Source organism: Helicoverpa zea, chromosome 10 (assembly GCF_022581195.2).
Source record: "Helicoverpa zea isolate HzStark_Cry1AcR chromosome 10, ilHelZeax1.1, whole genome shotgun sequence".
Taxonomy (NCBI): Eukaryota; Metazoa; Arthropoda; class Insecta; order Lepidoptera; family Noctuidae; genus Helicoverpa; species Helicoverpa zea.
In genome coordinates this window covers 8,694,913-8,707,514 of record NC_061461.1, presented here as the reverse complement: position 1 = coordinate 8,707,514, position 12,602 = coordinate 8,694,913, and the positions used below count along the sequence as shown (strand labels likewise).

The 12,602-nt window shown below is 36.1% G+C and overlaps 1 protein-coding gene across 1 annotated transcript in view; it reads left to right on the top strand.

Annotated features, from left to right (window-relative positions):
• LOC124633961 overlaps window positions 1-12,602 on the top strand; it is a 36,809-nt gene that overhangs the window by 16,530 nt on the left and 7,677 nt on the right. The window contains exon 3 of the mRNA XM_047169346.1: window positions 2,118-2,244. Within this exon, the coding sequence (XP_047025302.1) occupies window positions 2,118-2,244 (127 nt within the window). The remainder of the gene's footprint in view (window positions 1-2,117; window positions 2,245-12,602) is intronic.

Sequence of the window (12,602 nt, the reverse complement as noted above, 5' to 3'; positions counted from 1 at the left end):
CGACCTTCCTCTCGGCGTACGTACCGTTTACATTAATTTGGGAATACTGATATTTGGAATAAAAAATTAAAGCCAAATTATTGCATACAAAAGTATAGACAAAACTAATGAGTCATGGTGTAGTTCAAAAGTAATAGAAACCAATCGTTAATATAAATAAGATGTCTAAACATTAATACCGTGGCTTGCATCTAATAAATTACATAGCTACAACATTAAGATATGATATCTCGATAAATTATCTTAATAGAATCAAGTGTTCAAAGTTTAATATCACATGATGCTACAACTAATTGAGATAAACACGCGATTATTTATTTACTGTAAATATGGTTTACCTTTTATTGCTTTCCGTGTGACTGGATTTATAAGATCATACTCTACTTCAATAAGCCTGTGAAATGTAATGTTCAATACTCTCTGAAAGTGTATGAAAATCTTCATAAATTCCATTAACATAATTAACTTTCTCATCGTATTGGGAAACAGGACCGTTATTTTTAAGTATGACTCGTTTGACGTGATATGATTATGTGTCAAGATTTTTAACACCAAAAGTATTTTCTGTTAATTAAAGTTTCGTAATGCAAGCTTGACGCTGTACGCATTTCTACAAATCTAACAACGTTATCTATCTCATTTGCATTTACATGTATTGGTTTGACTAAATTGCTATGGCTACGACTACAATCCGAATAACTTAAACATTCAACACTAAAAAGTAAATGCGGTATTGTTTACAAAAAGTTCACGTGAAATGCAATATGGCTGAATAGTGACCGCGACGCGGTAGCCTATGCTTTCCCACCTGAATATGACACCGCTTGTACAGTTATAAAAGGACCTAAAACAACTGTAGATAAATATGAAAAATCAACTTTGAATGACATCTGCATAGGATTTAGTATTGCCTAAACGTTGCGGTCCAAACCCTCAGTCTGACGGATTAGCTGAGCACGGCTGACCCATTAAAACGATCGATTGTTTCCTTATTGTGGTGCCTGCGACGCGAGGCTCTCGTAATAATTACAAAATTCTATATCACTATATTAATAAGTAGTGGTATTTTCTCTGAGCGCACGTAACTCCGCTTGAAATATGCAACTACTGATTATCACTTCATGGGCGTGTTTGTGTGCTTGTTGCATTATAATTCGATTAGGAAACGCGAGATATCACACGTGGCAATTTAATCAACTGTAAGTTTTCTAATCAATCTAGATGTGTTTGTGGAAATTAGAAGGTGTCGTGTTTTAGGGTTAACGAGTAAAATATTCAACATCTCAACTCGTGAAGTTCGCAAGGTCATAGGAGATAGGGTTTGATCAATATCTGCGTAATGAGGTGTCGGTCGACACTGGCGCCATTAAAATCCCGGTGAAAGCACCAACAGAATAAGGAAACTAATTTAAACGACTTGACACTTAGCTGTTAGAGTGAGGCGGTATGGACCACACGCAGCAGAAGAGTGTTGAACATTTTCTCTAAAGCATCAATACTAACTTTTACATCACGCGCTTTCCTTTGACCATAAGTGTTATCTTAATCGAATACCAATGAAACCGCAATCCGTTTTACAACATCCATTTCCTTGATATTGTGTTTCCAATTTTGAATTGATTTTCTTCTACGTAGGTCGTTTGTGACATCACTCATATGACACAGGCTTCAATCATTAAGGGACATGAGTAATCCTTGCGTAAATCAGAGTTTTACGGCACACCGTTATCGCACCGTCGATTTAGCATGACGATCCGTCTGTGGAAACGCCGATAGCGGCGAAAATATCCAGTTCTGTATTTCATTACGAGAATACACACAAAATGGCTCAATAAGTTCATGAATTTAATGGCCGTAGGTAGTCTTGCTAAATGTTTATTAAGAGATCTTGTCGTGCCTGGTAATTTTCATAATTATCACCCTTACAAACCTGATTCACGATAAGCTGGACATATTAGAATATTCTGAATCGTTTGTGAATTTATTTCTACGTTTCATCAAATTGAAATCTTATCTTGTGCTGTTCGTTCTTCTAATTGTGCAATGAATTTGTTGGTGTTGAGATTGTGGGTTTTGTTGATAGTTTGTTTTACATTGAAGGGTTTGTTTGTTTTCAGGTGGTGATCTGCGGTGCGGTGCCATCGATGGTCCGGTCGGTTCGCCTCTACAGCCAGTGCTCCCATATGTACGTCAACGTGTTTCCAAACGGTACCATCATGGCTCGCTCCGATGGAAACGACCAGCGTAAGTACCATCTGTATACACAATTTTATATCCTGGTTAATACTTTTATTGGATACTTAGATGAGGATATCAAATTCTCATTGTGGGGATACTTTAGCGTTTAATGTAGTAAAACTTTATAATTGCAATTAGGTACGACATAATTAAACAAATAATTAAAAGGAGGAAAAACATTACAAAAGTATTAAAAATAATACTAAAATCAATTTAGTCAAGATTTAAACAGTTACTAATACTGTTTTTCAAGGAAATACAAAAACAAAGATATAGGTTGTAAAAGTATATCAATCTTGACACTGCTAAGTAAACGTAAGATATGATTCACGATGGCCGATTACAATTATCAATTACCTCCAATTGAATTACGAACGCGAGGACAATACAGACATTAGCTCCTGAATAACTTATGCTGTAATTGACGACAATCAATCGTTTAGTTCGGGAGCCGAACGGCAGTGGTGAACAACCTTTAGGCAATTTAATTTTTTGAAAAGACCGAAGGTAGCTTTGGGATAGACTTATGCCGTTCTCTGCTTCGGGTCGTCTTTTATCTCCTGGGAGAATGAGTGAAATTAGAGAATCGGATTTATTCTCAAAGGAATGTAAAAATGTTTGCAATCATCCTTACTATGGGAGCTAGCCATCACAAATTCCTGCTCTGTTTCGACAAGATGGTAGTAAAAAGGTTGAACTTCTCTGCCTTGTGCGGTAGTATAGTTGCCAGGTGTATTATTTCACTTACATTTATTTAGCCACTACCTAAAATAAACCAAAAATGGTAGAACATTAGGAATTTTGCAGCTGTTTTTTCACTCACTAATAGTTAAAGAGGCAAGTGGGAAATTCCTTGAATAATGGACTGTGAAATTTATTATTTGGTTTAACATTTTATGAGGCTCTTGAAGGACAGTTTTGAACATTTTATACTCGTGGAAAAAATGCCAGACATTTATCCCAACTCTAACCACTATTTATTTACAATCAATGTGGGAATAGAGCATTAAGTTTTTTTGAATTTTCTGAAAAAACAGTTGTATTTATCCTTGAAACTGATTTTTAACTACAATATTTGAAGTGAACTAAAATTCACCAACGTTCATAAAGAAAGTTTCGAAACAGCTTGAACTCGAAAGATGTACTATGAAGGCTGCATTCGCTAACAGAGTAAAGGCACGCTGAGTAATAGTGTGTAAGGGCTAGACGTGAGAAACTATAGGAATATGTCAATACTTGACGGGTCAACGGCCAGTCACCGCAACAGGTAGAGACCACTGTGCGATATAGTAACGGGCACAGCATGGCTACGGACTTATGACTGTGAAATGTGACTGTTCTTAGTGTTTCGCATACTTATACCGGGTTTATTGGTGAAAAGGACCGAGTTCAAGGATTGTGGCCCTAGTAGCTTTCTTCTTGCTAGCGTTGTTAAGAGTTTTTACTGTTTTGTTTGTAAACAAGATTCATCAAAGCGGTTAGGAATTTTAACACCAGTTGTAGAATTTGTAGTGTTCGTTAGATTTGTTGTTTTATTTTCACGAGTATCTGATATAATTTTCGCGTCTTGCTGTTACTAGAATAAAATCTTTAAGTACCTACCTAAATAACATCCAAGACTTTGAAGCTATGAAATAATTACATAATACAACATTTTGATCTCTCAATTTGCTTAGAGTCATCGCTTTTTATTAATATCCAAGTGCATAATGGGTCACTTCTGACATAAACCTACATTATAACAAAGCTCAGTAACAAAAAACCTCGCCTCGAAGTTTTTGCCATAAACCCAGCGATAATTTAAGTCCTAACAGCTTTTTTGGTTATTTTCTATAATTATTTCTCCCAGTTCCAACAAAAACACTTGCAAAAACTCCCCTAACGACATCGGCGATAAATCGACGACTTTTTCTATTTATACAAGACTTGGCTTTTAAGCTGAGCTTGCCAAGTGAAGGGCTTTCGTTTTTTCTATTATTTGACGAAAGTAGCGTACTATGTGTTCGCGGATATATGTAATACTATTCTAACTAGCGAATTACTTAATGTTTGTTTTAGAACGACGCAACTTTGAGCGTCGACGCCTGTTTGAATTTGCTTTCACCTTTCGTTATTTCGGACTCTGTTATAACTATTGCGAAATATTTGTGTGCCTAACTTTTGCTTATCATTTTCTTTTGTAAACTGCGAACATCCTCAACCAATATTTCACATTCCAATCTTCTAGAGTTTAAAATTAATATGAGAATCTATGCACGCTTTGTTTTGAAATATCTGATTGTGTTTTGTGCAAATTGCATTTTAACTATTCATTATTTTATTTTACCTAGCGTCTTCTGGATAAGTGCCAAGCTCTGCTTTCCAATTAAGAGTTCTCTTTTTGCTGTAAGTTGTGCTATCTTGAAAGTAGAAAGCACTAAAGTATTCAGTGAATGGTTGTTTACATGACTTTGATCTTTAATATTCCGCTCCGCACTACGTGCCCGTATCGTTGCCATATTATAATTAGTCAGCGCAAAAGGATCTTTGTCCGAAATCACAGAAAGGAATTTGATGATTACGAAGCATGCAGGCATATTGTTGTGGTGTCTTTTATCTACCTAAATGAAATCCTTAATCACTGCATTTAATATTCATCTTTATGCATAAGGAATTATGATTGACATTGCTGTTTACAGCAATTTTAAGTAGCTCGGTTTATGCATTACGTACTATCTTATTATTATTGTGAAGTTCACATTACATTGCACGAGGTTGGTACAACTAGTGACCCAATAATGTCAGTGACAATTTCGTATCAGCATTTTGACACGTAATTTAATTATGAAGATGTTTGCTTTATAATTGCGTCACCCACGTACAGTTCATTACAAACTTAATTGATCATAAATTCTAATATCGAAATTACCACTTATAAAAATACCGACACCCAATAATGTTATACATTACGTTCATTTTTTTACATAACATCAATAAATAATACAGAGCGGAAAGCCATTAATTTAATATGAACAATAATCGCGTGAGAATAAACATTTATTTGTTGCCAGAGAAAAAAATTTAATCACTTGACCCGTGTTAGCATACGTGTTAGTTGTGAAGCAATAAAAGAAACTACACAGCCAATATTAAATTTAACGATTTAATATTGCATCGCCAGATTAGGATGATCTGTAGATGATGATAGTTTATATGAAAATGCTAACGGTATGAGGTTCAACTGAATTTGGTCAGCTGTAGTCACTGGACACATTGCACCGCCTACCACCGAATACCGCGTGAAATATGTGACGCTTTTTAATTAAAATTAGATTCGAAGGCACTGATAACGAAATTTAATTATTCCCATCGTGTTAGAAAATGTGACTGGTTGGAACTAACGGCAACACTGCGGACGCCGGGGGCTTTATAAATATTTTTGAAAATGGAACTTGGTTAAATATTTATGACGGTGTGTGTCACCAATGAACAGGTTTCAAAAACAAATGGGATTGATTTTATTAATCGATTAGTAATTTAAATGTAGAACATTAGATCATGAATGATTGTAATAAACCAGTCTCAATTATTTTTATTTAATTTGCTTTCACTACAAATGACAAATGATACATTTAAGAAATATGACTTAATCGAAGCACAGCTAATTTATTTACAGGTAATATTTTTGCAATCAAAATTATACTTCAAAGAAATAGAATCATAAATAACATTTTATAGTCTTAGCCCATCACTTTCACGGTAAAGTTGAAGATATCCAACAAAAGCTCTTAAACTTTGATAACTCGCACGGTGGTTTATTTTTTGTGGCAATTCATCGGAAGATTGTTGGGCGGAACGAAAATTATATGAAATCAATCGACGTAGGCGGAACGGCGCCTACCTAAATTAAGTTGTTACGTTTAAAACACAACGATGAAGGCCCATAAGTTCCTCTGTTTTGCAAAAAAATATACCACACGCACGACCACCAATAATGTGGTATTATTTAATAGGGAATTAATAAAGTAATTTGAGAGCGCATCGAAAAATTACAGGCGTTCGAAATTCGAATGCAATTTTTTATTCTTTTTTTTTTGTTTACTTCTTTAAATGCGTTTAGATGGTCCTTAAAGGAACCACAAAATGTTTTTTTTTTTTATTTGTTTTGATGTTTTTAATATTTTTGAAGTTTGTAGTAGCTTCAAAAAACGTTATGATAACAGTAGGTAAGTGGCGTGACTCGCGTGAGTCTTTGTATTTTGTTGGAGGTAAACAAATATTGTGTCGATTATGCTCTTCAATGTTTTATTGATATTTTTAATTAATCGCTATTGTTATTTTTTTCCTTAGAATTTTGTTTAAAGGGATGTTTTTTATTCTGATGTTTTTATGTGGATACAGTTTATGACGCCAGTTCAATGTGCTCGATTTTAATGGATACTTCAGTACATTAACACTTAAATAAATAGAACAACCTTATACTCACATGACTTTTAAAAAACAATGTTCAACCACCACAATCAAGTGTGCCAAAGTTTTTATCAGTGTTTTTATTACGTATTTCAATTAATGCTAGTTGATATGAATTTCAGGCACATTAATTTATCAAAATAGCAGACAGATACATTTTATCTGTTGTTTTTGTTGGTGTTATTATTAACATGTGTTCAGCAATTGCACGTTGGGTGGTCCTGCGTGTATTTCCAATGTTAATGTCGTGAAAAAATCCCTGTTTGGTAAACATTCGTACATTGTTGAATATGTTATTGTTATTGCAATGGGAATGCGTAGTGAGTACTTTTTTTCGGCCTCCAGTTTAAAATGGCACACTTTCAGTTCGCTTAAAGTAATACGCGCAATTTAAATTAATTTTCCCAGAATCGTGCTTGGGTTTTTTATTTGTTTATAAACAAATTAAACGCAAATATTGTTATGAAAAATGCTGATCATAACGTCAGAAATATGACCCAGTTATTTACATAACAAAATATATATTTTTTTCTTACAGAAGCATTTAGGAAAAATCTACGATTAGTACGATGTGCGAGAGGCCTTTAAATTGCTATTAAATGTAAAAATTCAAGACTAAACCTAAGTAGTTGTCAACCACGAATGATTTTATCGTATCTTTAAGAGTTTTGGCTGTATTCGAAATTTATCTACATATGCGTTTGACCTGATTCCGATTGCCGCGACAATCCATACCAAACCATATCATAGATAACGTATTACACTCCAATCACCCTTGCTGCTTAGAAGATAAGGTTCACTTTCCCTTGCAAGATTTTCAGTGCAATATTGACATAGTTCTTGGTAAAAATGTCGTGGATTTTGCCTACACCCATCAAGTCTAGATTTGTTAGGCGTATTAGTCACTATTGTTACTAGGTCAATTTGTAGGTGAAGGTTTGTTTCTAAAGTAAATAATAACTTATGTTCTAGGTGTAAGTAAATAATATTATTTTGGGCATTACGTATTTTTAAGCTTGGTTTATTTACATTGTTAATACGTGAAACCCATTCAAATGTCGAAATACGCATATGGACTCCGCTAAGGTATCTTTAAAAAAGCCAAAATCTATTTATTCATTAAAGATTGGAAAATATGTAAAAAAGTTGAGAATTATAACGTGCATTCAAAAACAAAAATGAGGTCTCAAAATTCCTCTGCAATTCCAGTTTTTTTTTTGACATCTTCATCAAAATATTTTGATCCCCAAGGCCGTTCGGTCAATCGCTTAAATACCTGACACTATTATTCACGGCATATGACCTTATCTCTATTTTGCGAATATTAGAGATCAGACTAGGGGGCGTCTAGTGTGTCATGTGCCAGATTCTACGTAAACACTGATAGCTTAGGGGTGTACCTTACTGAAAATTTGCAACAGTTATATTTTAAATAGTTTCGTTAATAGGATAGGGTATGTTTCAGTGACTACTGTAATTTAAGTTGTTATGAGTTCTCTATTTTCGGCTTTCTTTCCTCCTTTTTTTGTAACTTGACCTCAGTTTTTAATAAATTAGCTAAATTGTCTTTATATTGCATCCCATGTAAACTGTGAAAACTAGATTTCATTAGATTACTTCGTCACGCTTTTACGAACAATCAATTGATTTAGAAGCTCAGTGGTTGGAAATTATTTGATGCGGGCCCAGATGGTAGATGGAATGTCAGTTTTCTTCAGCCATCTGAATAGTAAATAAAGTGGTCTATATTTTATTTTACATAAGATAACAGACGTTGGTTCAATATGAGGTCATGTTTGATAAGAAACAATAAAAATTTTGAACAAATTACCTAAAATTTTGTACCGGGGATCCCTAGGCATATTGTAAAGGTATCAGGCATATCTTGTATTAGTGTCAATGCCATATAATGTTTGTGGTCACATAATCTAGTCAGACTAGACGGTAACTTGATATTAGTATCTAAGCTAATGTAATGTATTGCTAGGCTTGGGATGCGATTAGAAATAATCTTTGGTACACACTGTCTGTATCCTAAACCTAATTAATTAATTAGCTTGGTAAATTGATGATGTTTTTCGTTAAAACATATTTGTGCTAAATAAACTTTAAAGGTAGGTAAAGTCACAATGTTTCTGTCTTAAAAAAAATGCATATTAATTATCGTTTTCCTCATCTACTTTTCAGTATAAGTAATTCTTGCAAATTAATTGTTGTCGCTTTTTGCGTTCAGACTTTTGTTCTTAAAATATTACTTTAGAGCTATAATTAGGAATTACTAAAACTAGATTCAACTATTCTCAGAACTGCTGCAATCAACTTGACTAACAGCGACGACCATTAACTAAAATGTCTCTTAGAAACTTTTTATCAGTACAAGTTCACGGAAAACCAGTAGCAAACTGACATTTGAAGAATTGATATTTGATCCGCCATGATATTTGTAATATTCAAATGGCTACACTGAATTATTAAACGTTTGTTACAAAACCGTCGATGTGAAACCACCTCAAAATGTCAGGAATCTTGCAATGTAAACTAGAGACGTGAGCGAGGAAGATTGACAAGGAAAAGACGACCAAAGGTTTTATAGCTCGGAATTCCTAAGACATAATAGACGATTATTGTGTAGAACAACCCGACGTTTACATTATTTATTCATATGATTTTATACCAATGAAGTATATTCAACAACTCGTTAGTGTATGTTTTATTGCTGTATTAATAGTTTTCGTAATTAATACACATTTGTTTCATGCCACTATTAAAACAGGTATGCAGACGAAACGTGGAACAAAGCACGTTTATCTCATTGAATTTCGAATTCCAAATGATTGTTATTGTTGTACCAAACTGTTATTTTACCTAAAAGGTGTAATGATTCAATAAATCGAGTGTCATTTCTATAGTATTACTGAATCATTCATTCTCACACCTCGGTTATAAATTTTAACAATCGTAAGAATTCTTGGTATCCGCACGTGTGGTCTTTCATACTTCTGTATTGACAATAACTTTATTTACAATGGTTGATGATGATATTTGGCTTTGTGTCGAAATTTTCCAATAAATGATATCGAATTTCTAATAAACAATGTGATACTTCCGCAACGTGTGTTTCAAATAGATATCGAACTATTGACTAATCGGTTATACCAGAAATGTCATACACGATACCTATGTGGGAACAATATTTTCAGGAAATTCTTATAAACTTATCCTTTGCATCCTTAAATATCACTTGCCTCTTCAAACATTTAATGCTAGGTAATACTTAGGCCGTTTCAAAAATAGTAGTTATTCTATAACATTTGTTATCACAACATCTTTTGATAGCACATTACTGTTCAAACTAAAAATGGAACACAAAACAGATTCTAATTCCATTTCTAAATGCTAAAACAAAAGCCGAGCGTCGAATAAGTAATTCATAAAAATATGAAGTTGTCTAAGATTAAGATAGAGGCGGACTAAAGGATTTCAATAGGGCGCGTAATCCCTGTTTATAGTGCCTCTGTAAGTAGGTACATATCCTGTCGCCGAGAAGGCGCTACGTATGCGTTTCCATTGTCACGGGGATCTGAGACAGATGAAAACTGAGTGAACGATTTTGACATCAAAGAACTAAGAAAATTGTAATAACGTTTTAAGAGACCTTGACGTAAATTGTAAACATAACTTTTGTAATTTTGTAATGTAACGCCGAATAGGGTAATTCTCACGAGAGTTAAGTATTACTCAAAATATCACGATAGCAGAATCTAATCTGAACTGCAAAAAACCCTATCAATATCAGTCACACGTTCAAATGAATCCTTGACCAACATTGGGCACTTTATCTAAAATTTTCATTTTCCAAATGAAGCAACAAGCTCGGGAGTCGGAAGAAAATCGAGAGTGACAATGAAAACGTGCACTACTAAAGCAGTCTGGAATTTAACACAAGATTCCCGACAAATACTTACCTACCGCAGCGGCTGTATCCTGTCGGATTTGGTCAGATTACGCGCGTTATCCGCAGGGTTAAGACGCATACGACGCTTAACCCGTTTATTTACCCATGTTTATCTGTCTACGGCTCTGTTAACTGGGATTTCGCTTTATCAACAACGGTAATTAGTATGTATGTAGTATGGGAATCCGGTTGCTTAATTAAAATGAGGCTGGCGCCGGCGTGAATGCGATTCTAATTTTATGTATTGAATGTCTTTTTAATTTTATGGGAGGTGCAATGTTGTCTGCATTACTGGATTCACGGTTTTATTTTAATTCGTTCTATATACTGGACTGATATTCTACACTATTAATAGACATTTTCTTAAATAATCTAATCATAAAATCATCTTGCGCATTTTAAATCCAGTTTCAGTCACGTTTCAGATAACATCATGTCCGAAATTCAAACAGTCTGTACTAACACTTATTTTTCCATTCTAATGGTATCATTCATTGTTTATTTAAAAAACTGTTTACTTATAACAAAACAAACAATAAAACCAGCGATATCTCAAGTTTGACTATAGAATCCTCATTAAAACATTATCATAGTGCAGATACGTCAAATAGTTACGTAAATCAATGTTTACATGTAGATTACAATGTCCAAGGCTGAACACAAAGTATGCATACTATCGAATTGTTACAGACACGCTGGCATCTGTACTTATCGTAAATAAGTTTCATAGTTTAACTACTTATACAATTTCAAGGAGTGCTGACATTTTTACAATGCATTTTGTTGTTTAGGGTCCCAGTAAAGTAGCATATTTACAGTTGGAAAATCATTTTCTTGGGATTTTCAGAAGGAATAAAAGTACACATTTGACTTAACAATAGTTGATTTTCACGAAAGATTCAAGAACCTAATACGCGTGTATATCTTATTTAAAGAAGTCTTATAAAGAAAACCTGTAATTTTTTTATGTTCCTGTAAATCAGTCAACGATTCAGCACGTGATGTCAAACACCTAGCTTTATATTCGATACTTTCTTTAAACAAAATTCGATAACAGTCAACTTGAAGGTAGGTATTACGTGCCGACCTCCCTAGCGGCGTCAGCGTGGTCTGCTACGCTGACGACACGCTGGTTCTGGCACAAGGGAGGTCGCACCAGGAGGCGGCCAACATAATGACGCGCGGGGTTGCGATAGTCATCGAGAGGATCCAGCTGCTGGGACTGGAGGTGGCCTTGCACAAATCCGAGGCCATATGCTTTCATGGGCTTCGGAACGCGCCACCTTCAGGCTCCCAAGTCACGGTGGGGGGGGCTACCATTGGCGTCGAGAGGGCGATGAAGTACCTGGGACTCGTCCTCGACGGCCGGTGGAGCTTCGTCGAGCACTTCCGACGTTTGGGCCCCAAACTGGAGAAGGCAGGTGCTGCATTCAAGCGGCTCCTGCCCAACCTGGGAGGCCCAAACGCCCCCTGCCGTAAACTCTACGCGGGGGTCATGCGGTCCATGGCCCTTTACGGGGCCCCGGTATGGGCACGTTCGGCACGGCCGCGGGCTGTGCACTACCTGAACGTGCCCCAAAGGGTGATAGCCATTAGGCTAATCCGGGGGTACCGCACGATCTCCCGCGAAGCAGCTGGCCTACTCGCTGGACTGCCACCGTGGGATCTGGAGGCGAGGGTCTTCTTGCGCCTGTACGACTGGCGCGAGGAGGCTCAGCGCCGGGGAGAAACCCCGTTGCCGCGGCAAGTTGTCGCGCAGCGGGCGGAGCTCCGGCGCGATCTCATGGTGGCCTGGAGGGAACGACTATCGCAACCCAGTGCAGGGCACGCCACCATCGTGGCGGTAAGTCCCCTCTTTGAGGAGTGGCTCGGGAGGAGTCACGGCGCCCTCACATACCGCATGACGCAGGTCCTCACCGGACACGGTTGTTTCGGGAGGTACCTGCACCGCATCGGTCGT